This window comes from Zootoca vivipara, chromosome 1 (genome assembly GCF_965207765.1).
Source record: "Zootoca vivipara chromosome 1, rZooViv2.hap1.1, whole genome shotgun sequence".
NCBI classification, from domain to species: Eukaryota; Metazoa; Chordata; class Lepidosauria; order Squamata; family Lacertidae; genus Zootoca; species Zootoca vivipara.
Genome location: NC_142582.1, coordinates 17,146,251 through 17,173,574, shown reverse-complemented (window position 1 = coordinate 17,173,574; position 27,324 = coordinate 17,146,251). Strand labels below are relative to the sequence as shown.

Below are 27,324 nucleotides of genomic sequence, written 5' to 3'. Positions count from 1 at the left end.
CCAGCAAATTATCTCCTAATATGTTGGTGGTTTTTTGTTTTGCTTTTACCAAACAAGAATGTTAATAAACCAATTTCAAGATCAAATCAATATAATTTTGATCTGCTGTCATAGGACCTATAGGCTGGTGCCTACTCTGCTTATTTGATAATCTGGCACTGTCTTCACCTTATGCTCCTAATTTTGAATAGCTTATATATTTGAATTAAGCAGGGGCTCAAGGACCGGAGGCACGGACTCCCTCTTCCTCAGTTCAGGTAGGTAGCCGTGTTGGTCTGAATAAATAAATTCAATTCAGGTAGATAGCCGTGTTGGTCTGACACAGTCAAAATAAATAAAAAATTGTCCAGTAGGACCTTAAGTTGGTCTCTAAGGTGCTACTGGACAATTTTTTTTTTTATTCCTCCTCCTCAATGTGAACAGCAACAGACACAATGGTGGAATCCTTCCTTATGAACTGACTCAAGGGGAGCCACACAAAGAATGCAGTTGGTCAAGGGAGCCATGGACTCGAAAAGGTTGAAACCCTCTGGTTTAATTTCTGAAATTAAGTAGGCCTGGACCTGGTGACCCCTGGGTGGGAGATTGCCTGGTGACCTCTGTACAAATGGAAACAATAAATATCCCCAAAACACGTTGACCGACGTGAGATGTTCAGCATGGTTTAAAGCACCATAGCTTCCTAAACGTTATGCATCCGCATAATCTGGCAAGGGTTTTCAATCAGCAAATGTGATTCACATTTTCGCGGCGCTGATGGAAATGCCACTTCCTGAATAGAGCTCAGTCTGCTTTCCTACCTTGTTTAAAAATACATGAGATAAAACAGATGAAGGCACACGAGGCCTGTGTTTGTTTGCAGAAGGGCTATGGAAGGATGTTCTGTTTTACAATAGTTTCCGTTTATACAATATGGGAGGCCACCTGTGCAACAGGAAGCGGAGTTTACCAGCAGCTTTGGCAAAAGGTATGCAGAACCCAGAACCCATCCCCTCTGAGAACCGTTGACATCAGGAGTGGAAGGTTACTGAATCTGCTTTGTCAAATACTGGAGACGATAGCAGCTAGGATACTTGGACATGGAAATGGAAAGATGAAGAAGTTCCCGCTAAATAAGAATGGATAAGGAAAGTAATGGGCTATGTTGAATCAGCAAAGCTAACAGCTAAAATAAGAGAATTTAATGATGGCTGAGTTTTTTGGGGTAGGGTGGGGAGAATGGAATCCCTTTTCGGATTATTTGAAGAAATATTACAATATGAAGAACCCACGACCAGGCTTCGGACTACGAGCAACAGAAAGAATGTGAGATTATTTTGTCAGGATAATGATTAAAAAAAGAGGGAAGATGGGGTGCAGCAAAGAGGGAATAAGAATAACATCACGGAAAATGGGTTGGGAAGTTGAAAATAAAAAAATAAATTTTATTATTGGAATTTTATGTGGGGAAAACTCATTAACCATAAATAAATACCCACTGAAAAAAGAGAAAGATGGAATGTGATCATGTTGTGCTGTGTGTGCAGAATCATGCTAAAAAGGAATCAGCCCCTGAAAAATGTCTGGATTTCCCCAGACATTACTGGGATTTCAAAGGTGGTGCTTTGTCCTGGATTTAGGCAAGTCGATCGAAAAATTGCTTTTTTGGGTATTATTATATAAAAAAGAAAAAAAACGCAACAACTTTTGGGGTGTCCTGGCTTTTAGTTTTTGAAATATGGCGACCCTCCCCTAGTATTATAATACCATCTGCATTTAGAGTGGCCTTGTACCCCACTTCATAGAGGGCAACCATCTACTGTATTTGAAAGGCTGTCAGTCTTCTGTTTAGAGGGGCCCTCTGTTTGAAGGGTTTTCCTGTCTGAGTTGGGTTTAAAGATAAACAACCATGGTCAGGAGGAGCAGAAGGGAGCTTGAAGCTGCTGTGAGCAGCAGATTCAGTTGTCCCATCATTCAACTTGCCCACGGTCTTCCCTACTATGGTGGGATGTACAACTGTGTCCTCTTTTGGCTTCTCATTTTTATGGGGAGATGCTTGAGTTGCTATCCCCCAGCCCCCCCCCCCCTGGTTCTCAGTGATGCAGAAGTAGTGCATTGCTGCACATTCACCATACTGGAGGAAACAGAAATATTCGTGCGTTTCCACAGCTGCTTACATAAACTGGGCTTTCAATATAATTTAAGGAAGTCCATGGGAGGAAAGTTTCCCATCACTTTCCCACCCCTTCCGTTCCCTGCATCTCATCCCAAATGGGCCCCCGACACACACACACACACACACACACACACACACACACACACACACACCACTAGAAAGGGTTTTTTGGGGTGTGTGTAAGTAGCTGCTGGTCTCAGAGGAAGGGAAAGTTTCCTTCCACAAACGTCCTTAAATAAACTTAGGATTCGAGCCACATAATTCCAGGAATCCATTTATTGGTAACAGACTCTCAATGGTATTACCACTCCTCTGTGAATCCAGTACTGAATGGTACGGAAGTGTATTTCCTTCTTCAAGAGGGATTTTCCATCTCATACCAACATCCGTTTTCTGTAGCAAATGACTGAAGGAGACCAATTATCCTAGCTTGCACAGGAGGACCAAGTAGTTTGTGAGGTACATGAAGAAATGGCCACTGTGCGAGATGATTAAAACCCAGCTATGTGGAAGCTGTTCCACATTTTGAGTCTTTTGTGCAAAGCAGCTCACCATGTACACAGGGCTAAAAGAGTTCACAGGGCTAAAAGAAATGTTTCTCCTCAGCTTTGTGGTGGGAAATGGAAGCAAGGACAAACCAGCAATTTCACACAAATGTATCGTGATGTGAAAGAACCTTCATTTGTAAAAAGTAAAGAAATCAGTTACTGTACCTCGCCATTAAAAAAGCAGAAAATGGTTGCCACCAACAAGCCCTGTGGAACAAAACAAGAAGTTGTAAATCTTATGAGACAAACACACTTAATAAAATTCAGATGCAATTCAGAAACTCAGAGGGACACATTTTCCTGCACTGGTTCTCGGCTGCTTTGAGCTCTGACTTTCTGCTACGTTGGTGCCATTCTCTTTTATTGGAGAAGAACAGGGTATTTTAATGCCACCAGAGGTGTTTGTGCAGGGAATATATTAAGTGGAAACATCTAGCAAACCAGATCGGTTGGGTTCCTACTGAGGGTATTCGGTGAGCTGACATGACAGTGACAAGGGATTGAAGATTGGAGTGATCATTCTGTGATACTATGGCAGTGGAAAAAGCTGTATTGCAACTTTTGAATAAATGTGTATTAATTTAAAAAGGGGGGGAATTGCCCTTTCCCCCCCTAGTGAGACCCTCATTCTGAATATTTTTCTCTTGCCATCACTAGCCTTTGCTAACTTCATTCTGACTTGGGCTGCGTGGAGTTGTAGTCCTAAACATCTGGAGCCCACCCTGTTGGTGAATGCTGGAAACACCATCAAACAGACAAATCTGGTTATTAGGAAGAAGGTCCTTTTAAAAAAGAAAAAGGTGTCAAAGCAGCAAGTGGTAAAGAGCTGAAAAGAGCTAATTTTTTCAGGGAAGTCAGAGCCTAAATGCAGAGTAGAGGGAAGTGTGTTTTGAGGCTATGTTCCAGCTATACAAACACATCCGCTCTATTCCTTATGCCTTGCAAAATTGTGCAAAGTAGAGGGCACATTTCTTAGAGGAAGAAAATGTTGGACCAACTGTCTGCTCCCCTCCCCAGTCCTTGTGAATCTGCTTTGTATAAAGTAAAGGTAAAAAATGTAAAGAACCCCTGGACGGTTAAGTCCAGTCAAAGGCGACTGTGGGGTTGCGGCGCTCATCTCACTTTCAGGCCGAGGGGGTTCGTCCACAGACAGCTTTCCGGGTCATGTGGCCAGCATGACCAAACTGCTTCTAGCGCAACGGGACACCTTGATGGGAACCAGAGCACACGGAAATGGCGTTTACCTTCCTGGCACAGCGGTACCAATTTATCTACTTGGACTGGTTTGCTTTCGAACTGCTAGGTTGGCAGGAGCCGAGACAGAGCAATGGGAGCTCACCCCGTCACGGGGATTCGAACTGTCAACCTTCTGATGGGCAAGCCCAAGAGGCTCATTGGTTCAGATCACAGTGCCACCCGCGTTATGTACTGCATATATCAACAATGGTTAAAGGTAAAGGTAAAGGACCCCTGACAGTTAAGTCCAGTCCTGAACAACTCTGGGGTTGTGGCGCTCATCTCTCTTTACTGGCCGAGGGAGCCGGCGTTTGTCCGCAGGCAATTTTTCCAGGTCATGTGGCCAGCATGACTAAGCTGCTTCTGGCGAAACCAGAGCAGCGCACGGAAACGGCATTTACAATCCTGCCGGAGTGGTACCTATTTATCTACTTGCACTTTGACGTGCTTTCGAACTGCTAGGTTGGCAGGAGCTGGGACTGAGCAATGGGAACTCACCCCATCGTGGGGATTCAAACCGCCAACCTTCTAATTGGCAAGCCCTAGGCTCTGTGGTTTACACCACAGCGCCCCCCGCGTCCCTATCAACAGCACTTAAGCAAAACCCAAAATTGGAATGCATCTGACAAGGCTCGCAAGGGGCATTTGGATCAGTTATTGATCATCACGAGCACATCACTCCTTTTTTTCTTTTCTTTTTTGACATTCCTGTACTCCCAAGTGCAAACTCCACATGCAGATTTGATACCTGATAGTGTATAAGGATATGCATCACATAGTCATAAATCTCCTCGGCGATATGGCCCACGGGCCGCCAGGGAAACAGTACAAATTCGATGCCCAGAAGCGGCACTAAAATGAGGGTGGCTCTGACGGCCTTCATGTAGAGATTGGATTCTGCTTGGTGGGTGACCTTTAGCTTGGTGATCAGCACGCGCACAATGTTCAAGAGGAAAAAAAGATTCACCTACAAGGGAAGGAGAAGGACAGTGTTAACGTGGATAATTTTGTCATACGGTATCGACGCTAAGGACCTGTGTGGGCTGTGTGCAAGAGAGGCCATGACTGCACTTGTTTTGGGGGAGGCTCCATAACGCATTGTGAAAATCCTATTGGATTGCGGGCAATTCCATGGCAGAACAATCGCCGCATGCACAGCTCTGCCAGTTTATGGAAGCCAGGGCAGGATACTGGCAGTAGTGGTAGGGAATTTTCCATAACTGTGGGTCAATTCTGGGGGCATTTCAGGGGAAGTGGAAGATTATTGGATCATGTAGATCTATGGCTACCCTCGACACACACACACACACACACACACACACACACACACACACACAACCTCATTTTGGCTGTTGGTGGAACACAGCTAGCAGAACATCTATGTTGATGGAGATTTCTGGGTACACATGGGCCTCTGGTGGCATAAGTATAATTCTGCCTGAGGATGATAGAATCATAGAATCATAGGCCTGTAGAGTTGGAAGGTCCTGAGGGTCATCTAGTCCAACCCCCTGAAATGCAGGAATCTCGGCTAAGCATCCATGACAGATGACCACACAACCTCTGCTTAAGAACCTCCAAGGAAGGAGAGTCCACCACCTCCCAAGGGAGTCTCTGTTCCACTGTTGATCTTCCCCTCTTGCACTTGTGTTGACAGCCAGCCTCAAACCAGCTGCAGGATTGCAGCCTAATAAGTATTTTTTTAAAAAAATAAATAAATAAAAACTATTTGGCAATTAAAATTCCAATGTATATCAAAATATTTATTTGATGAAATATAAAAACAGGCCATTTTGCACCCACTGTCCAGAACACTGAAAGTTTTGAGCAAGTAATCTTCTTACAGAGAAGCTAGTTAACAGAAATATAATAACTAACAACACACACGTGCGCGCGCGCGCACACACACACACACACACACACGGTGGGCGTGGATCATCACCTTGGACTGAAGCTGCTAACCCCTGCTTTAAGGCCTACTTCCTTTTAAGTAGGAAATCATGCTGGTCCTCATGAAAGCCAAGACATAAAACCAGGATTTTTTAAAATAAAAAAACCAATGTAATATTTTAAAAATTCATACCAATAAAGCAGCACAAATAGGACCATGAACGATGTACAATAGATTAGTCTCTGAACTGATCCAGCAGCTGGAAGGAAGAGAATAAATCAGAATTAGGGAAGAATAATAATCTGTCTTCTCTCTCACAAAAGGTGCTCTCGAGATTTGTTTCAAAGATAGCAGGCTGAATTGCATTTTGACTTACTTGTCGTTGTAATATAGGGTCCTTGCTACAGCATGTATGCAGGAAGGAATGAGCGGGAATCCTGCAAAGAGAAAACGGGATCTTCGTTACTAAGAAAAGAAGCAGCAAGGAGAGGATATTGTGGCCTCTGCTGCCGCAGGAATAAGGGCCACTGAGAGGTCACCCTCCCCTGGAGAAGGTTGTGGTCAACGGAAGTCCAGGCTGGCCCAAGCCATTGGCCAGAGAATGAGATCATCCTCATTTCCCTTCATGTCAAAAAGACCTCAGCTTTAACTGCCAGACAGCAAAAGTGAGAGGAAGCACACATTGGCCAGAGGAAAGACAACAGGAACAAGAGCTGCTGGGTTAGTATAGAACCTGCATTCAAAGCAAGGGCACAAAACAGGGAAGATCATCCCAGTGCTATTTGCTTAGAAAAAGAGGTGCCGGAACTCGCCATGAACACCTCCCTCGTCCTCTTAGAATGACAATTGCGCCTACCTGCAGACTGTCTCACCAGAGTGGTGCATGCTCTAGTTATCTCCCGCTTGGACTACTGCAATGCGCTCTATGTGGGGCTACCTTTGAAGGTGACTCGGAAACTACAACTAATCCAGAATGCGGCAGCTAGACTGGTGACTGGGAGCGGCCGCCGAGACCACATAACACCAGTCTTGAAACATCTACATTGGCTCCCAGTACGTTTCCGAGCACAGTTCAAAGTGTTGGTGCTGACCTTTAAAGCCCTAAATAGCCTCGGTCCAGTATACCTGAAGGAGCGTCTCCACCTCCATCATTCTGCCCGGAAACTGAGGTCCAGCACCGAGGGCCTTCTGGCGGTTACCTCGTTGCGAGAAGCCAAGTTGCAGGGAACTAGGCAGAGGGCCTTCTCGGTGGTGGCGCCTGCCCTGTGGAACGCCCTCCCAACAGATGTCAAAAAGGAAAACAACTACCAGACTTTTAGAAGACATCTGAAGGCAGCCCTATTCAGGGAGGCTTTTAATGTTTAATGGATTATTGTGTTGTATTTTTCTGTTGGAAGCCGCCCAGAGTGGCTGGGGAGACCCGGCCAGATGGGTGGGGTATAAATAATAAATTATTATTATTATTATTATTATTATTATTATTATTATTATTATTACTACTACTACTACTACTACTACTACAGTGGAACCTCGGTTTATGAACACCTCGGTTTATGAATTTTCGGTTTATGAACGCTGCGGACCCATCTGGAACGGATTAATTCATTTTCCATTACTTTCAATGGGAAAGTTTGCTTCAGTTTATGAACGCTTCAGTTTATGAACAGACTTCCGGAACCAATTACACCCATGCTTCAGTTTATGAACGCTTCAGTTTAAGTACTCTGCGGACCCATCTGGAACGGATTAATCCACTTTCCCTTACTTTCAATGGTAAAGTTTGCTTCAGTTTATGAACGCTTACTCCGCGGACCGTCTGGAACGGATTAATTCACTTTCCATTACTTTCAATGGGAAAGTTCGCTTCAGTTTATGAACGCTTCAGTTTATGAACAGACTTCCGGAACCAATTGTGTTCATAAACCGAGGTACCACTGTACCTGAGAGGTGCCGGAACCGAGATCCGGCTGAAAAAAAGCCCTGGATCACCCTAGCTCCGCATGAAAATTAATGGCTTGTTAACAACCGGGGATCAAGGATTCTGTTCACATTTAAAGGTGAGCCTACCAAATCTGCACTCTCCGAAGCCATATGCAAAGAGAAACACTGGAGGGAGCACCAAACTGTGTGCGGGCAAACTACCTGTCCCAATTTCAAATTCCAGCTCAACCAGGGGCTCTGGCTGCGATCTGAAGACCACCTGATCTTCCGTTCCCAGATCTTTACGTTGAGGATAATAGTGTGTTATTCCTCAAAACAAGACGGAAGGCTGTTTGGCAGGTAGGAGCACGCACCCGAGTCAAGCGATGCCACACCGTAATTCACCTTGATGTTATTCAGTGCCAGTGGAGTCAACATTAAAAAAATAAAAATAATCATGTACAAACTTGAACTTCCTTGAACAAAATGTCCCGAAACACCCCAAAAGCAAATTTATTGTGAGACAAGATTCCGTAGATTAGTGCCCACTTGATCAGAAGCAGGAAGAAGTCTAGATATGTGACCACCTGACAAAAGTAGGCTCTACCCCATGAAAACACAACCCCCAATAAATCTGTTAATCTTTAAGGTGTCATAGGATTCTTTGTTGTTTTTGCTCTGCAGTTGCCCATCTGGAATTCTTCAAGAGAACCGCAAAGCAATTTCTGTTTGGGAAATGAAAAGATGTTGTTTGTTCAAGCTCCAGTTTTGGCACAACCGATTCTTTTATTTAATAAACCTCACTTGAGCCTGTTTAAGTTACTTGGTAACTCAAATGTGATCTTAGCCTGAATATGGCCAGAAGGAGAGATTGAAAATTCAATTGCTAAGCCTATGAATTCCCCCAGATTTCACATGAAGTTAGGCAAACCTTTAAGTGCTTTGCTGGAGTGGAGCCCATGAAAGAAAAGCACAGACAAACTTTCTTCCTCAGTGTTTCTGTTTTGTTTTGTTTTTGTTTCCCCAAAACAAAAGAAAGCAAATTACAAATGGGCTGGCACTAAGTTTTGCTACCCCTGCAGTGATGGACAGGGTGAATTGTAAGTGCTGCATCAATGAAGCATCCTTACACAGATATAAACCTCCTTGTGAAAATGTGTTTTTAAAAAACGTTTTTAAAAATACATTGAATTTGCCATAGCTCACTTTCGCCATCTAGTGTCTTATTTGCATATTGCACTTTACAACAGACTTAAAACGTTTAATTTGCAGCTGTACAAATGAGTCCCCAGATTCTGAACTAGCTAAGTCTTTCGAACTTCGATTGATTTAGATTGCAGTTCCCTTCTAATCAGTAATAAAGAATCTATAATGCCAATGTAAGGTTAGAGACACATTTATAAATGAAGAATGATTTAAAATTAAACCATTTATGTTAACACTGACACCTTTTAGACGATAAATCAAACTCCCATTGAGCCCTGTTGAGTCTAATTAAAAGTGACTCATTATAATGTCTGTGTATCTGAGCCATCAATCAAAGCTGTCAGAGAAGTCTATGTTAAATAGCTATTAAAGCTTTAAAATTAAAATAAGCCACATGGTTCCGAAAAGCACAAAATTAGATTTTCGGAAGCTACCCACCATGCCGTCCCACGTAGTACTTTAAAACAGATGCCCCAAACCATTATTTATCATATTCAGATTATCTTTAGCATTTGGCCTGGGGCAGGTCCCTGAGTTTGTTCCTTTGACCAAGGTGACATTTTTGTCCGTGGGAAAAAGGGTCACAGGAGGATTGTATTATCAACTCAGAGGACGACTAAGCATGCTCTGATGCCCTTTCTGAAGGGCTGTGATGGTACATAATGGAACCCTCATCCGATTCCTCGCAGTCTCGGGCCTTAAAGGTGTAGCAAGGCGCTTAAGAATGAAGACCAAAAGATCTAGCTTACAGCAAGCCAGGTTTTCACTCTGGGGCAGGAGCGAGGGTGTCAACCCTCAGATGACCCAGCCGTCACTGCTATTAAATCTCCTGATCTGGAAACGGCTTCCGAAGGAGCTGTGTGTTTATTAACTTACAAACTTATAATAAAAAAATATGGTATATATAGCAAGGTAGAGTGCAGCACGTAAGGATAAAATCAACAAACGATCCATAGAAACATAAATAAAGATCAATAAATACTGAATAGTTGAAAGGGGGAAAAGCATGCCGTAAAGCAGAGATTTCCAAACTGTGTCTCGCGACACATTAGTGCAGGCATCCCCAAACTTCATTCCTCCAGATTTTTTGGACTACAATTCCCATCTTCCCCGACCACTGGTCCTGTTAGCTAGGGATCATGGGAGTTGTAGGCCAAAACATCTGGAGGGCCGCAGTTTGGGGATGCCTGCATTAGTGTGTCGGCTGCACTGTGTAGGTGCTCCTCCCAAGGCTGGAAAGGGGTTAGTTTACCCTCCGGTATGCTAGTCAAATGGAATTGGTGTGTCACGAAATGCATATCTAAAAAGTGTGTCGCCAACATGCAAAGTTTGGAAAGCTCTGTCGTAAAGACTTGTCTAAACATTCCCCCGCCCCAAGAGGAAAGGTGGGGGGGGGATAGTTCCTGTTGAGTCTCTCCAGAGGCAGGGAGTTCCACAGGTCAGAACCTGACACACTAAAAGCCAGATCCCAAGGGAAGAATAACCAAACCTGCCAGGTCCCTTAAAGGCTGGGCTTCTGATATACTTTCTGCCAACTCTCTGCTGCAATGCTGCAGTTTTGAGCAGGAGGTGTTTGCTTAATTTGTCTCTGTGCCATAGCTGCCAAGTTTTCCCTTTTCTCGCGAGGAAGCCTATTCAGCATAAGGGAAAATCCCTGTAAAAAAGGGATAACTTGGCAGCTATGCTCTGTGCACGGCAGATAAAAGGTGGAACACCCTGGGAGAGTAAAAAGCAATGGAAGCTGTTTTGGTCCACAAGAAAAATAAAAACAAACTAAAATTCAAAGAGGGAGGGGCATAAGCAACTAGAACACTACGGGCCACTGAGTCACCAAAAGGGCTCATGGGATAGGACCAGGAGCCATCTTAAATCCAAATTGAATCTGGCTCTTTTTTGTGGATCAGGTTCCCCAGTGTTTATGCTCACAGGGATAAGGCAGTTCACATGGGTCTAATTTTTCTTTAAACAGAAAAGCCCCCAAAGCTAACTGGATTAACTTCAGAAATTTCAGCCTACAGTCTTCAATACTGTTCTCCGCATCAGGTTTTTTCATCTCAATAATTTTTTTTTGCTTTCCTCTGAGAACAAAGCAGGTCAAGAGGAACTGCTGGAAAAATAGAAGTTGGTTCGACCTCCTACCTTAGGAATGGCGAGACTTCTTTGAAAACAAACACTCATTCCTGTATAAACACCTCGGAGATCAGAAACAATGAATAATTACCCCTGAATGCCTTTTCACAATAGAAGACTATTTTTTCTCTCCACAAAAGAGGAGCTGTTTCCTGATTAGGCTTAAATGTGCACTGTCTTTTTTAGCCAAGATAAAGATGGCTGCCTAAATGCCATGGCAAAGGTTTATTCGCCAGACAAAAACAAAGGGGCAAAGAAGATTGACATTCTTAAGTTGACTCTGGTTTTATTTCTTAGCTACAAGAGAGAGCAAAGCAGAAGGGCTGCCAACTTCCGACTTTCTCTCTTGAACACAGATATTTCAATAAGTAAAAACCAGGACACCCCGAAAGTTTGACTTGCCTAAGATCCAGGACAAAGTGCCACCTTTCAGAAATTCCCCCTGGACTTCAATTCTACCTTTGAAATCCCATCCATGTCCTGGATGAGAGAGTCGTTGCCACTTCCTCAGCCAACACTGCCCCTCCTTCTGCCTGATCAATTACTGATATTTCTCCCATATCCTTCCCTCTTCCAACTGCTGCTGCCATTCTTCCCCCACCCACTGTGCAAACCTTCTGAATTAGAGATTCCTCCTCAGAGTGAGGAATTACGGACAAGTTCACCCTTAGGGCACCTCCACTGCTTTGCAGTGACACCCGCAAATTACAATGTAAAGTGACAAAACTGTTCAAAGGTGAGTGGCAACGGCATTGGGATTGCGTCCCTTATGTGGATATATAACTTGCATTTAGTAAATCCCTCCCCTGGGGGTATTCCCCCTGCTTTTTTGTTTTTTTACATTGCTTTTAGGATTCATTCCTTATTGATTTATTGTGGCCTGCCATGGACCACACATTTACAGCCATACCTTGGTTTGAGTACGCTTCGGTTTTGGTACTTTCAGTTTAAGTACTCCGCGGACCCATCTGGAACAGATTAATCCACTTTCCATTACTTTCAATGGGAAAGTTTGCTTCAGGTTAAGTACGCTTCAGTTTAAGTACAGACTTCCAGAACCAATTGTGTACTTAAACTGAGGTACCACTGTATTTTTATTCTGATTAGCCATTTTAAAATGAGGAATATATGAGGAAAAAAGATGTTGAAATTAAACTACTTGCAGCAACAGAGCGGTTGTGGTGTAGGATCTCCTGAGGTGATCTCAACTCACTTAGAGCAGAGCTTTCCAAACATTTCACGCTGCTGACACACTTTTTAGACAGGCATAATTTCACGACACAGCGATTCAGTTTTGCTAGCAAACCAGAGGTTAAACTAACCCCTTTTCATTTTTTCAGCCCGGGGAGGAGCACGGGGAGCGTTCGCGCGACACACCTACACATTGCTGTTGACATACTAATTGTGTCACGACACACAGTTTAGAAAGCTCTGACTTAGAGGGATGCATGGAGTGCCCAAGACTGTTATCCGCCACAAGAGGAGCAAGTGAGTGAGCAGGCTGGGGTGGGAGGGAGCAGCAGTTTCTGTCAGGTGCTGTCAGCGGCTCCCGGCTGGTTGCTTGGGAAAGTATAAAGACAAGGAAAAGTTTCTTCCAGTCCTTTTTTATTTCAAGCTTTGCAGAGAGGGGCTATAGAACCCAGCCTCTTGGATAATGGCGTTGTCCCAAGGGAATCTCCACCTCCCCGTCTCTCCCACTTCCTCATTCATCATCATCATCGCCTCCTCTACGGGTGCCCTCTGTCTTTGAGCTCCTTGCTCTTCTACTTTTAAGGCTCACCAAGTTCTGCGAGATGGAGGGTCTGGAATACTTTCTAGGGACAACATGTCAGCCAGCTGCTCCGGCTCTCCCACAATTCCCCAACTTTCCCCCTCACCTGCCTCTGAGCTGTGACTTCCGCAAACCCCTGTTGTAAATCTATACTGTCTTCCTTTTCCTCCTCCCTGGAAGGGTCAGTGGTCTCCGTCACTCCTCCTCCTCTGCCCAGCCCCTGACATGACCAGGAGGACTACCTGTTGAGGGCCTGAAAGGCCCCGCCCTTCCCTCTTTCCACCTGGCTTGGAGCAGGGCTCGCCAGGCTTCACAAGGACTGCAGCTGTTGCTGAGCACCGAGGGCTCCTCTTTTAAATTGTTTTTGTTTTTATCTGTGTTGTTTTAAATGAGACCATCTTGGCTGTGATCCCTGGAAGCCCCGCACCCTGCCCCACAGGCCCTTTCCCCATCTGGCCTGGGAGAGTGGAGTGCGGACTGACTCCAGCTACAAAAGCTGAGGCTATTGAACAGATTCTTCGGCTGGAGTCTTGTTTATGGGGGGTTGAGAAACTGTTGCTGTTATTGATACCGGTATTATTGCTGTATCTTTAGTTTTAGATCTCATGATTTATGTGGAAATTGTTTCCATTAGGTTGCGTACTTTTTGATGTGTTTTATTTATTGTTTATGACTCCTGTTATGTTTGTAATTGTGCAAACCTTATCATGTTGTGAGCATACCTGCCAAGTTGCTGTCAGAGAAATAAGGGACCGGGTCGGAAATAGCAGACCGGAAGTAGCGCTGCCGCCATTTTGGAACTGGGCGGAGCATGCTCAGAAGTGACTTTTGATGCTGCTTTGCCCAGTTCCAAAATGGCCGCCGCGCCAGAATAAACTGGGGAAAAACAAAAAATCCGTTTTTTCAGCTAGGAACAGCTGGAAAAACGGGGATTTCCCGGGGAAAACGGGAGACTTGGCAGCTATGGTTGTGAGCCACCTTGAGCATAGTTTCAACTATGGAAAGGTGGCATACTGCCCAGTCCTTGACAGTTAGGGGGTTGGGAGGAGTAGCAGGAGTTGACATTAGATGGGCCAACCAGATGGGCAATGGCAAGAGCAGCAGGCCGGCCAGCCACCCATTTGGAGGTGGCCTTGTGTTTGGTGGATGGGAGGGTGTTGGGCACACAATCTGTCACCCGTCTCAACCCATTGCCTGAACCATGTGCTTCGGGCCAGCCTTGCTTCAACCATGGCATTGCAAAACTCTTAAATGAAAGCACCATTATGCTTGCGCTCTCCAGCGGATATTAATGGCACATCTTTGGGATTTAAGAAGAGGAAAAAGAAGGAGGAAAATAGCATACCCCATCCGAGAAGGTAATACCACAGTAAGTGCTGCTTTTCTGCAAATACAGCCACCACAATGAGCGTGTGCAGGTAAATGCCTTCGCAGAGCATCCAGAAGTAATTGCAGATCATTAAATAAAGATGGAAGAACTGAGCCACTTTGCATCCGACCTACGGGGGGAAAATACCAGCAGAACAATGTCAAGTGTAATAATAAGTAGAAACAACTACATAAGACTTGTTTTGGGCAATAATTTTAATGTGAAGAATTTTTTTTAAAAAAATTCTCCGAACTGCCATGTTTTGAAATAGATACGTTTGTAACTTTCAAGTGCCGTGTTCATGCTATAGGCTTGGGTACTAAAATAAACTTGCAAAAGGAAAGTTTCCTATTGTGTCCTCTTGCCATGCAGCCATCTAAGCTCTCCAACGATCTGAAGGTCAGGAGGCCCCAGGATGGATAGGGGCAGGGACGAGGTGGCAATGAGGTTGGCATGGTGCAAATGCACTGGCATGAGGACCGGATTGATTCTGCTGGCGCATTAGCACTGCACCAACCTGGCCATTTCCAGTCTCCATCCTGGTACGCAGCAGTGACTCAGCTGGAGGGAGGTCAGGTAAAGCAGAGCAGCCCCACCTTGCCCTCCATCTAATCTGTAGGTATCAAATTCGCCATCTAATTACTTCTGCTGGAAAAAGACACACTTGCACTGCCTATCAGACTTTTGAGACTGGAATGCTGCTACTTATGAAGCAGTAAAACAACCAAAGGCTTGCCCACTTACTGGATTATGATGAACCAGCTGTTGGTTGTTGGCAACTCCCGTGAGAGAAATGACTGTAACGATGGAGTTGAAAACAAAAGAGAAAAAGAGATTTTTATGCAACGTGATCCTCTGGCAACTCAGGCTCCTGAAATTAAACATACACAAGAGGAGATTAATGTGGATGGTCAAGACATTTGCAACAGTAGCAATGCAGTTATATGCTGGAATACAGTAAACCAAGAAAGGAGCAAGCATTTTGCCTGTGCACTTTCCTTTGTAGTACAAGCAATCAAACTAGGAAGCTTCCAACTAACCATCGTTTCCTGTTTCATCCAAGTTGGGAAACTATGGCTACTGCACTTCAGCACAAGCCATGGCATTAAAACAACTTCAGATCATGGTTTAAGTTCCTAGTTTGTTCTAATACTGATAACCATAGTTTCCTGGCTAGGATAAAACATGAAACTATGGCTTCCCGGTTTCATTGCTTAGGCTATGAAGGGAGGAGCAATGAAGCCGTATGGGCATGGAAGAGATTCATTCATATTTTGGCTTACAGTGGATGCTCGGGTTGTGAACGTGATCTGCATCTGCGCATGCGCGGGTTGTGATTCGGTGCTTCTGCGCATGCGCAAAGAGCGATTTAGCGTTTCTGTGCATGCGTGCGTGCCAAACCCGGAAGTAACCCGTTCCAGTACTTCTGGGTTTGGCACAGAGCGCAACCCGAAAGGACGTAACCTGCAGCAGACATAACATGGAGTATGACTGTACTGAGCTGATAAATGAATGTTCAAACATTGTTAAATGTGAATGCATCAGTAAAAATTAAAAAAAAATGACAGTCATCATTGCCAATAGTTGTTCAAAATAATTTTAGATGTGAGAAATGGAATGATTTATATGTCATGGTGATTTATTAGTGTGTCCCCCCCCCAATAATAATAAAACTATATAAAGTCAGGGGAAGAGCAAAATATAAATAGAATTATACTTACCTAAAAAAGAAGAATATGCCAAGGGAAATCAAAAGTGAAACTATTGAAAGGCTATGACCAATGATAGTGAGGTAATACAAATTCATAGCTGTCTGCAATAAAACACAGAGAAGAAGATGAAACCCCAAATCCCATGAACTAAATAGGTACAAAGCATTCCAAGGTAACACGGCTAGTACAAAATAGGATATTAGCATTAGTTCATCTCTCTACTCTGTGACTGTCTACACTAGGGACAGGGAATCTGTGGTCCTGCAGGAGTTGTAGGATTACAATTCCCGTCATCCCCGACCAGACTGGCTGGTTTCCAGCAATATCCAGAGGCCACAGTTTTCCCATTCCTGGCCTGCACGTTTAGAGTCCTAAAACCAGCTTCCATGGTTGGGCTACCTGAGTCACCATTAAGAACCATCAGACTGGTGGGCATGAAGGCAGGGCAGGTTCAGTGGCGGCCTCATGTCTTTACATATCCCCCTCCAAGCACCTCATTTCCTCCCTCATTTCAGGGAGCAATCCTACACATGCCTAATAATAATAATAATTTTTTATTTGTACCCCGCCATCCCCAGCTGGAGCTGGGCTCATGGCGGCTAGCATCATGAAACTAAGACAGTATACAGTACAGTGGTACCTCGGTTTAAGTACACAATTGGTTCTGGAAGTCTGTACTTAACCTGAAGCGAACTTTCCCATTGAAAGTAATGGAAAGTGGATTAATCCATTCCACATGGTCCACGGAGTACTTAAACTGAAGTGTACTTAACCTGAAGCGAACTTTCCCATTGAAAGTATTGGAAAGTGGATTAATCCATTCCAGACAGGTCCGTGAAGTACTCAACCTGAAGCGTACTTAACCCGAAGTACCGTGTTTCTCCGTAAATAAGCCATACCCCGAAAATAAACCATAGTGATAGGCAGTTTAACCTTGTTAACCTTAACTGTACCATACTTAATTTTAAAAAAAGACATCCCTGAAAATAAGCCACCGTGTTTTTTTTTTAAGGAAAAATAAATATAAGACGGTGTCTTATTTTTGGAGAAACACGGTATCAGTGTAATTGGTTCCGGAAGTCCGTACTTAACCTGATGCGTACTTAACCTGAAGCGAACTTTCCCATTGAAAGTAATGGAAAGTGGATTAATCCGTTCCAGACGGGTCCGCAGAGTACTTAATGAAAGTACTCAAACCGAAGCGTACCATACTTAAACCGAGGTATGACTGTATTCAGAAGAAAGGTCCAATGAATTCAGTGCTGCTTACTCACAAATAAGAATGGTAGCCTTAAGCCCAGTGGCGTACCATGGTGGGCAGTGACCCGGGGCGCAAATTTCCGAGGGAGTGCAACCAGGTGCCCTCACGACAGGCTTCCTCATCAAGACCGGAGCCACAGGCCAGGACTTTGGGGCTTGGGGGGGGGGGGTTAGCAGAGCCTCCTTCTCTTCATGGCTGGTGAAGGGATGCCTGCATGTGCCCCACCCCTGGGCCAAGAGGGAGGGAGGGGGACAGCGCCAATGCCACCCATCGAGGAAGGAGGGAGGAAGAGCAAGGCACAAAAGAACTGCATTGCCTAGAGCAGGCATCCCCAAACTGCGGCCCTCCAGATGTTTTGGCCTACAACTCCCATGATCCCTAGTTAACAGGACCAGTGGTCAGGGATGATGGGAATTGTAGTCCAAAACATCTGGAGGGCCGAAGTTCGGGGGTGCCTGGCCTAGAGCGCCTCACTGCAAGCACAGGAAGGTGAGGCGACATAGCGGCGCTCCCAGCTTCGTGTTTCTCTGCCTTATCTCTGCTGCCAGGTTGGGGCTAGTTTTAGAGAAAAGACTCCCTGGATTAGACACTGGCCAGTGAAGGGACTAACTGCTGCCCAATCCACCCTGCCCCACCCTGGGTGCCAGCAACCCAAGCTACGCCCCAGCTCAAACCAGCGATAGATAGTTTTCCGTTTCGCTGAGCTTCTTGTTGATTGCCAGGTTTTTAAAAATCTGTTTTCTTTTGCTACCGCTTTCAGTAGTTTATTATGTGGTTTTGCTATATTGTTAATTTTTTTTTGCTGTCAGGCGCATTGGACACCGAGATATAGGGCTAAATGATAAACTCCTTCAGATCCAAAGACCCCCGAAGCCCCCGCCCCCCACCTCCATGCCAATGTTTAGCCTTGTTCAACTTTGCTTATTTGCAAAGTGGCTTCCTTGAAGCCGGGGGGGGGGGCACTGCATTTTGAGAACAGCAGCCATTATTTCATACTGCAATCTTTTTTTAAAAAAAATAAAATAAAATACTTGTCTGCTCTTGCATAACGTGAGTTTACTTTATTGAGTACAGCTATGCATTAAACTTGATTCATCTCATATTGAGCCCATTATGAATGTTCTGCAAATGAGCGTGATTCTAAAGTGCTTCGATGAAATCCATGTGTGCCGCAAGAGGATCTTAAAACGGCAAATGAAAGACACCTAAATAAACTGTGATTGACATACTGAACTGATACTTTTCCACCAGTGTTATTTTTTTATAAAAAAAGAGAGAAAAGGAGAAATAAATGGAAGCTGGTGCAAATGCAGATGAGATAATCTGATACTCATGGTAAATGGCGGAATATATATTTCTGAATTAATCACATCTGTATCAAGCTTGGAGTGGCATCTCTTGCATCTGTTTGTGAAATTCACCGATTGGCAAATAGCGGTTAAGAGACTATGCTGCGGTTCTCAGAATAAACCACTTAGGACATTGCCTGGGAGATCCCATAACTCTGCTCAGTCCCTAAAACTCTCTTTGGGAGATTCCCAGGTTCTGTGTTGGTGAGGCATTCTAAGGACTAGTCCAGTTCTGCCGATGGCTGCTTCTGCCCCTTGTGCCGGAAAGCAGAGCTGGCCTCCATGATCAACACAAGTCCCAAAAACGTATTCACTTTAAAATCTGGCCTGGGTAACTTGTGAGCCATTCTGATGAACCAGAGCCTGCCTCTGGCTATTGTGGCCTGCCTCTGGCCTGCCTCTGGCTACTGGGACTTCTAAGCACAGATGGAATCGTCTTCAGAGACTTTGCAGGTTGCACAAACATGGGTTAGGGGCATAGGTAGGCAAAGTAAGGCTCGGGGGCTGGATCCGGCCCAATCGCCTTCTAAATCAGGGCCTGCGAACAGTCCAGGAATCAGCATGTTTTTACATGAGTAGAATGTGTCCTTTTAATTATAATGCATCTCTGGGTTATTTGTGGGGCATAGGACTTCGTTCATCCTCCCAAAAAAATATAGTCCAGCCCCCCCACAAGGTCCAAGGGACAGTGGACCAGCCACTTGCTGAAAACGTTTGCTGACCCCTGGGTTAGGGTATGTGAGGCTATGCTCAATTCTGAGGACCACAAAAGCATAGCTGCCAAGTCTCCCGTATTCCCCGGGAAACCCCCGTTTTTCTAGCTGTTCTCACCTAAAAAAACGGATTTTTTTGTTTTCCCCGGTTTATTCTGGCGCGGCGGCCATTTTGGAACTGGGCGGAGCATGCTCAGAAGCAACTTTTGATGCAGCTCTGCCCAGTTCCAAAATGGCTGCAGTGCGACTTCTGGCGTGGCGGCCATTTTGGAACTGGGCAAAGCAGCATCAAAAGTCGCTTCTGAGCATGCTCCGCCCAGTTCCAAAATGGCGGCAGCGCTACTTCCGGTCTGCTACTTCCGGTCCGGTCCCTTATTTCTCAGGCCGGAACTTGGTAGGTATGCAAGAGGTGCAGGCTGGTTCTAAACAGAGATTGCTGCATGCCTGCTTCTCCACCCTTTATTTTACAAAAGGTCCTCATGTAACTTTGAGATCATGAGCACTTAGCAGGTTAAATCTTTCTCTCTCTCTCTCTCTCTCTCTCTCACTCACACACACACACACACAAAATCCGGCTTGCAAGGAAGCCACAGGGGTGATCGAGGCCTATATTTATAGACCTTGCAAAATCCATGAGACCAACTGCACTGTAACCCAATAGGAACTTCATGGGTCTCAAGCTGTCATTAAACAAAATGCGCTTCCCAAACATCAAACACCTTTTAGTTGGCTATGCTCCATTCAACAGAACAGCTTGAAGATTAGGATGCCGGGACAGGGTGCAGGGTGCTTCACTCTTAAATGCTCATTGGTAGAATTTGTCCTCTTGCCTATTCCATGGAACCAGTGGGCAGAATGGCCCAGCGCTCTTTAATAATCACTGCCACTAGGCTGGTGGTGCATTATAGTGAATGGGGCACTGGTCTACTAAGCTCAGTAGGTAAAAGGTAAAGGTAAAGGATGCTGGACAGTTAAGTCCAGTCAAAGGTGACCATGAGGTTGCAGCTCTCATCTCGCTTTTCAGGCTGAGGGAGCTGGCGTTTGTCTACAGACAGCTTTCCGGGTCATGCGACCAGCAGGACTAAACCCCTTCTGGAGTAACGGAACACTGTGAAGGAAACCAGAGCGCACGGAAACACCATCTACCTTCCCACCGCAGCGGTACCTACTTGCACTGGTGTGCTTTCGAACTGCTAAGTTGGCAGGAGCTAGGTGGACAGAGCAATGGGTGCTCACCCCGTCATGGGGATTCGAACTGTCGACCTTCTGATCAGCAAGCCCAAGAGGCTCATTGGTTTAGACCACAGCGCCACGCGTGTCCCTAGCTCAGTAAGCCATCAGCCTTCCTTCCTTCCTATTTTTGCTGCCCTGCCATCTTAGGCTATATACACATTACTGGCTTAAAACCAGCAAAGTTGTCCCCCCCCCTCCCATTGTGTTTCAAGTCGCATTTGCACGATGTGGTGCACATCAGTAAGGTCCAATGTGCTTCTAAGCCACCCATTGCTTGTCCACACCAGTGGGTCAGTCTAGGCACCCCCCTGCCGACTCCCAATTGTGAAGCTGTCATCGGCATATATGCTGTCATCCGTGTGTGTGTGCAATGGCTGACTATTTTGGGGGGGGCGGGGCGGGGGAATGAACGAATTCCTATGCCCCCCAAATAACCCAGAGATGCATTTTCAATAAAAGCACACATTCTACTCATGTAAAAAACACGCTGATTCCCGGACCGTCCGAAGGCTGGATTTAGAAGGTGATTGGGCCGAATCCGGCCCTCGGGCCATAGTTTGCCTACCCATGAGTAGTAACCATTTGATAAAATACTACATGCATTTCAAACTTCCCTGAAATACAAAGGCAGTGAAAAACAAAGGTTGCATATCAAAAGGGGCACGATGCCATAATAGCATCGGTTCCATGTGCTTTTGAAATGGATCCCATTCCCCGATAATATTCATTTTTCAGCCTACCTTCAGTTTTTCGCTTACTCCTAAACTACAGCGTGTGTAGTTTGTCCATGTTCTGTTGCTTTCGGGATGCACAAACCATTGCCCATTTACTTCACAGGTCTTAAAAACTTTCTCTTGTTAAGGAAAATTAAGGAGAGGGAAAACACACACATAGTCATTACTCTTGTTTCTTCTCTGTATTAAACAAGTAGATGTAGAAAAATAAAAGATGATGTCAAAATTTCAGAGAAATTGAAAAAAGCAACAACCCTGATCTAGCTCATTATTTGACTTGGGAAGTAAATGTGAATATATCATTTATGGTTGCAATGACGCAATAACACAGCACAAAGGTTCTGTGCACTCACACTGAAATAGAGAAACATGCATTAAAGTGGGTTGTAAACATACGTAATTGCATCCTGGATTATAATCATGACAACTTTTCAGATAAATCAAACACGCACTGCCCTATGGGATATTACAAATTTAAGGGCATAAATGTCCAATAACTGTTGAATTGAAGCACAAAGTTCAAACTACATTATTTAGGCTGCTGGTTTTCCAGCCAAGCTGTGATGTGAGGTTAGGAATGTGAAGACCAAGCTTCAAATCACAGGCACAAGGTGGTCTTGCGGGAGCCACGCTCACCCTCCGGCTCCAGTACAGTTTAGGAGGCTTCGAGCAAACTGCTTGGCTGTCCTAGTGTCCTAACCTTGGTTGTGTCAGCTCTGGGTGAATGACAATTCTGCCCTGGTTTGGCATTTCAGCATCAAGATATAAAGTGCACAATATATTCCGGCCTACAGAACTTACTAAATATAAAGCTAAATATAGTTCGGTAGCCAAGCAAGGCACTTAAAAAAAATCTTTTTTAAAAAATGCAAAGTGATGTGGGAATGCAAAGAACCAAACTTAAGACTCGAAAAATGAGAAGCGGGGGAAAACTTAAATTGACCCATTTCCCCATCTGTAGTTAGGTATAATAATAATAATAATAATAATAATAATAATAATAATAATAATAATATATTATTTACACCCCACCCATCTGGCTGGGTTTCCCCAGCCACTCTGGGCAGCTCCCAATAGAATATTTAAAAAATGATAAAACATCAAACTTTAAAAACTTTCCTAAACAGGGCTGCCTTCAGATGTTTTCTAAAAGTCAGGCAGTTGTTAATTTCCTTGACATCTGATGGGAGGGCATTCCACAGGGCAGGCGCCACTACCGAGAAGGCCCTCTGCCTGGTACAATGTGAAGGAACCAATGTTCTAAGTCTGGTCTTGAATGGGTAAAAGAGTGGCTTTTAGAAAGGCACAAGAGCAGCACCCACAAACAGCATCTTCCTCATAGTATCCGTGAGACTCATTCACATTTTAATACATTTCCTCATTGGCAGAGATTTACCTGAGGGGTCAAAGTCCTGATAGTAATCAGGGCAGTTCTGGACGACTGTTTTCCCCAAAGCGGCATCATCCCAGCACAACCAGCCGTCCCATGTCCTATTGCAATGAGGACCTACGCAAAAGATGAGAGAAGAAGTTATGAAGTGTTGAATCCCAAGTCATCCCAAGGAGCCCTTCCTTGGACATGAGGAATGCCCTCCCGCGGAAGGAGACTTCCTTTGACGGAAGGACTCCTTCCGTTGCAGGAAGCTGACCTTTGGAGCAAGTCCAATGGATTTATTATTATTATTATTTTATTATTATTTCTACCCTGCCCATCTGGCTGGGTTTTCCCCGCCACTCTGGGCAGCTTCCAACAAGTACCAAAATACATTAAAATGTTGTTGTTGTTTAGTCGTTTAGTCGTGTCCGACTCTTCGTGACCCCATGGACCATAGCACACCAGGCACTCCTGTCTTGCACTGCCTCCCGCAGTTTGGTCAAACTCATGTTCATAGCTTCGAGAACACTGTCCAACCATCTTGTCCTCTGTCGTCCCCTTCTCCTAGTGCCCTCAATCTTTCCCAACATCAGGGTCTTTTCCAAGGATTCTTCTCTTCTCATGAGGTGGCCAAAGTATTGGAGCCTCAGCTTCACGATCTGTCCTTCCAGGGAGCACTCACTTCCCTAAACAGGGCTGCCTTTAGGTGTTTTCTTAATGTCAAGTAGTTGTTTATCTCCTTGATCTCTGATGGAAGGGTGGCCACTACCAAGAAGGCCCTCTGCCTGGTTCCCTGTAGGTTTGCTTCAGAAGGCCCTCGGTGCTGGATCTCAGTGTCTGGGCTGAACAATGGGGGTGGAGATGCTCCTTCAGGTATACTGTAGCAATGGCTACATATCTGCTTTTGAGGTAAACAAAAAATCTCCCCCCATGACTACACCTGTTTCATCTGGGCTTTCAACCATCATTAACATATCCTCTTGAGTATCTATAGATTACTGGGAGCTCTTGAAGCTCTGTCACCCTAGTGTTGAACGCTAGCACGGCCAAGAAGCAGAATGCCATTAACTCAAAACAGTGCTTTATTTCTGGGGGTACGCGGGGGTACGCATACCCCTAAACATTTTGTGAATCTAAGTTTGGCCTCATTGAGGGCCAGTACAGTGGTGCTCTGCTTAACGAATGCCCTGCTTAACGAAATTTCCGCTTAACGAAAGGTTTTTTCTAGCGGAGGTTGCCTCGCTAGACAAATTCGTTTTACGAAAAATTCGTCTAGCGAATCACGGTTTCCCATAGGAATGCATTGAAATTCAATTAATGCGTTCCTATGGGCAAATAAAAATTCAAAAAAAAATTCAATGCATTCCTATGGGATTCGCTAGACGAATTTTTCGTCATAAGAAAAGACCCGTGGAACAAATTAAATTCGTCTGGCGAGGCACCACTGTATTTCAATATGAGTAGGATAATGAGAGTACCTCTAAACATTTTTTTGTAAAGAAAAAAAGCACTGGCCCCCAAATGGAAAACAAGCAAGGTCCCAACTAAAGAAGAATGGCAACTTCAGTTCACAGAATATGCACAATTCATAGACTTAACATATAGCAAGGGTGGCCAACTCTCAAGAGACTACAATCTACTTTCAGAATTAAAAGCAGACAGTGATGTACCCCCATTTTTGGCGGGTTCAGCTCAAAGTTGTTGAGCTTTTCAGGGAGGAGAAAAGCCCTGTTTTTAGGGGTTATAAAAAAGCTTTTTTGGAAGGGAGTTCCGTGTTTTTTTGGGGGGGGGAGTAAAAGCAAGGGACAAAGGGGTATAGTCACTCACAGAAAGATTGCTATGGATCAAAACAGCAGCCAGAGAGAACTCCGTCTTCCCTTCCAGAGATCATACAACAATGGAGGGTGGGGTGAGGGGGCATGGCAGGAGTCAGTTTTAAGTGACACTAAGGAAAGGGAGCCAGAGATCGACCGCGATCTACCGAAACCTCACAGGGATCTACCAGTAGATCGCAATCGACCTGTTGGACATTCCTGACATATAGAATAAGAGAACAAGAAGAACATGCATTTAAAGACGATTGGAAAACATTGATTGAATATATGGGAAATGATTGTATACAGTTGGAAACGCTGGCAGCATTAAGATAAAGTGTAAACAAGTTTTGATGGGGATAATAATGGAATACTAAGTTAGTACAGTGGTACCTTGGGTTACGAACATGATCCGTTCCGGGACGCAGTTCGTAACCCGAAATGGTAGTAACCCGAAGCGCCATTTTGCGCATGTGCAAAGCACAATTGTCACACTTTGCGCTTGTGCAAACCGCGCACGTGCGGCGAAAATACTTCCGGGTTTGCGGAGTTTGTAACCCGAGGTGTTTGTAACCGAGGTACGACTGTATAGTTTTTGTAAAATCTGCAGAGATTTATGATATGTAAAATGAACCATGGAAAGAGAAGAAGGGAAGTCATTGATATCTTAAGGAAGTAAAATGAGTATTTTAAATTGAAAAATGGAAAATTTCAATATCTATATGAAGCAGAATGCTAGAGTGAAGCTACATTACAAACTGGTTTGCTCTGCAAAATCACGGGTGGAAGGGTCTGCACGGTCCCTTTTCTTTTAGGTCTCATTGATTTGCTGAGACCTGCGTTCCATCCTTTCAAAACCCTGATTTAATTAGGATAATTTCTAAAAATATGCAATTCCATGAACAGTGTGCTGCAGTTTCAACTCCCTGAGTTTGTTTGCTCCTTGTTCTTTTCCTCCTCCTCTGAACTGTTTGCAAGGGATCCTTAATACCATATTTTTCCATGTATAAGACGCCCCCTATTTTGGGGAGGGTTGCCCATAGTTGTTGAGCTTTTTTGGGGGGAGGAATGCCGAAAATCACTCACCAGACTGACAAACGTTGCCAATCACACCCGTCACGAAAGCCACAAAGCGTCTGCCCGCTCGCCACCAGCAGCCGGCAAACGCACGCACAACTGTCGCAGCAGAAGCCAATCCACAGCAGCCCTTGCCGCAGCCACCAATCACCTACCCAATCGCCGCTGACAACCTCCTGCTCGCGGCTGCAACCAATCTCCAGTCCCCCCCTCCGCACTATCCGTGTATAAGACGGCCCCCAATTTTGAACATTGTTTTACAGTAAAAAAAAACAAAACCTCGTCTTATACACGGAAAAGTACGGTACCTAAGGCATCAAGAGTGCTTTTTAAGCGAAGGCTGGATGGCATCCTACCAGGAAGACTGTACGAGTCGGTTTCCTGCATTGGCACTGGCTACAATTCTAGAATTCTATAATTACAGTGGTTTGAATGAGATATTATGCTTGCATGGGGATTGCCTTTGTTTTTCAGAATGTAATTTTAAGTAACAACAGATACAATGCTTTCATTCAGAATATATGGGTTTGTTCATTCTTTAAAAAAAATAACATTTCAGGTTTCTTTCTTTTTTTACCTTCATTCTTTTTAGAAGATGTTTGCATAATTTTCTGGTAACATTCAAACTGTGCTGTCATGATTTTATTCACAGTTATGCTTAGTGCAAAGATATCTTCGGTTTCGTTCGCATCCCCTTTTATATAGCCGTCCTTGGTTGCATTCTCGTCCGGAACCGCCGTGACAAAAATCTGAATAGAAAGGGAGAAAGAAATTGCCACCGTTCTCAGGAGGGTTGCAGTATTTCATCGATTAATTAGTTAGAATAAGTGGTGCAAAATATTTCAAGCAATTAAAGAGGCATCTTCCAACAAACTGGGCGGAAGATTTTTTAAAAAGAGGTTAATACGTGTACCTGTAAAAACCATTGGGCATAACTTACAAGACTCTACCCTTCCACCATTTCTCCTGCACAGAAGGCATGACTCTTTAAATGTAGTCATATGCCTGTGCCAGCTTAAAATAAGCAGGTGGTGGAAACACTTTTTGTTCGTATGCAGATTTATGCAAATGAGATCTATTCATTGATTTAATTCCCACAATTAACTAAAACTTAACAAGACCGATTTCCTTGTGAGATAATGACTTTCCACTGCAGTTTGCAACTGGGAATTCACTTTTTAAGGAACAGAAATAATAGTGGGTTCTGTGAAATGTGGCTGTTCCACGGCCGCCGCCACAGATCTTGTGCATGCACAGAGCTTCCTCTCCCTCTCCTGTTGCCTCCAGCCCCTTCATGCACCCTCAAAATCAGCTCCAGAGGGTTGGGAGCACACAGGGGGAGGAAATAAAAATCCCATTGCAACAGTGGAGCCAGGCATGTGGAGCATGAGACACGACCCATTATTTCATTGGTGAAATGTTTAAAGCTTGCAGAAATTTATAAATTCATTGACTCGACCCACAGGAGAAATGCCAATTTAAAAAATAAAATCTTTTTTTTTTAAGGGATGGATATGCTATCGGAGTGAAAAGCATGAAAATCTGAGGCTTGACCTGATTTTGATGGTGTCGGTAACATAATATGCGTGCTTTGCATATGCATATTGAAAAAGAAGAAGAAAAACACCTTTATTATACTGTATGAGTAACTTCAGGGAAAGAAAGCAACTCACCAAGGTCAGAGCTAAGAGGAACACCATCTGCATGATCCAGTTTGTCTCCATCACTCAATATAGCTAGTGTCGTTGTTGCACTGTAGTTCAGCAAAGAAGCGTCGCTGAAATGAAAACATATTTTTAAAATAAAATAAAAAAGCAACCTGAAACCGAA

At 44.4% G+C, this 27,324-nt stretch overlaps 1 protein-coding gene across 3 annotated transcripts in view; it reads right to left on the bottom strand.

Moving 5' to 3' along the window:
- The window catches only part of CALCRL (calcitonin receptor like receptor), an 82,223-nt gene that overhangs the window by 5,004 nt on the left and 49,895 nt on the right, over nucleotides 1–27,324 (bottom strand). For all 3 annotated transcript variants that reach the window (XM_088655825.1, XM_088655843.1, XM_088655870.1), the window contains exons 2-12: nucleotides 27,168–27,271; nucleotides 26,072–26,243; nucleotides 22,625–22,735; nucleotides 21,235–21,347; nucleotides 15,948–16,039; nucleotides 14,971–15,097; nucleotides 14,203–14,356; nucleotides 6,207–6,267; nucleotides 6,023–6,089; nucleotides 4,688–4,906; nucleotides 2,869–2,910 (exon numbers count right to left, since the gene is read on the bottom strand). In XM_088655825.1, coding sequence (XP_088511951.1) covers nucleotides 2,869–2,910; nucleotides 4,688–4,906; nucleotides 6,023–6,089; nucleotides 6,207–6,267; nucleotides 14,203–14,356; nucleotides 14,971–15,097; nucleotides 15,948–16,039; nucleotides 21,235–21,347; nucleotides 22,625–22,735; nucleotides 26,072–26,243; nucleotides 27,168–27,218 — 1,209 coding nt within the window. In that variant the 5' untranslated portion in view covers nucleotides 27,219–27,271. The remainder of the gene's footprint in view (nucleotides 1–2,868; nucleotides 2,911–4,687; nucleotides 4,907–6,022; nucleotides 6,090–6,206; nucleotides 6,268–14,202; nucleotides 14,357–14,970; nucleotides 15,098–15,947; nucleotides 16,040–21,234; nucleotides 21,348–22,624; nucleotides 22,736–26,071; nucleotides 26,244–27,167; nucleotides 27,272–27,324) is intronic.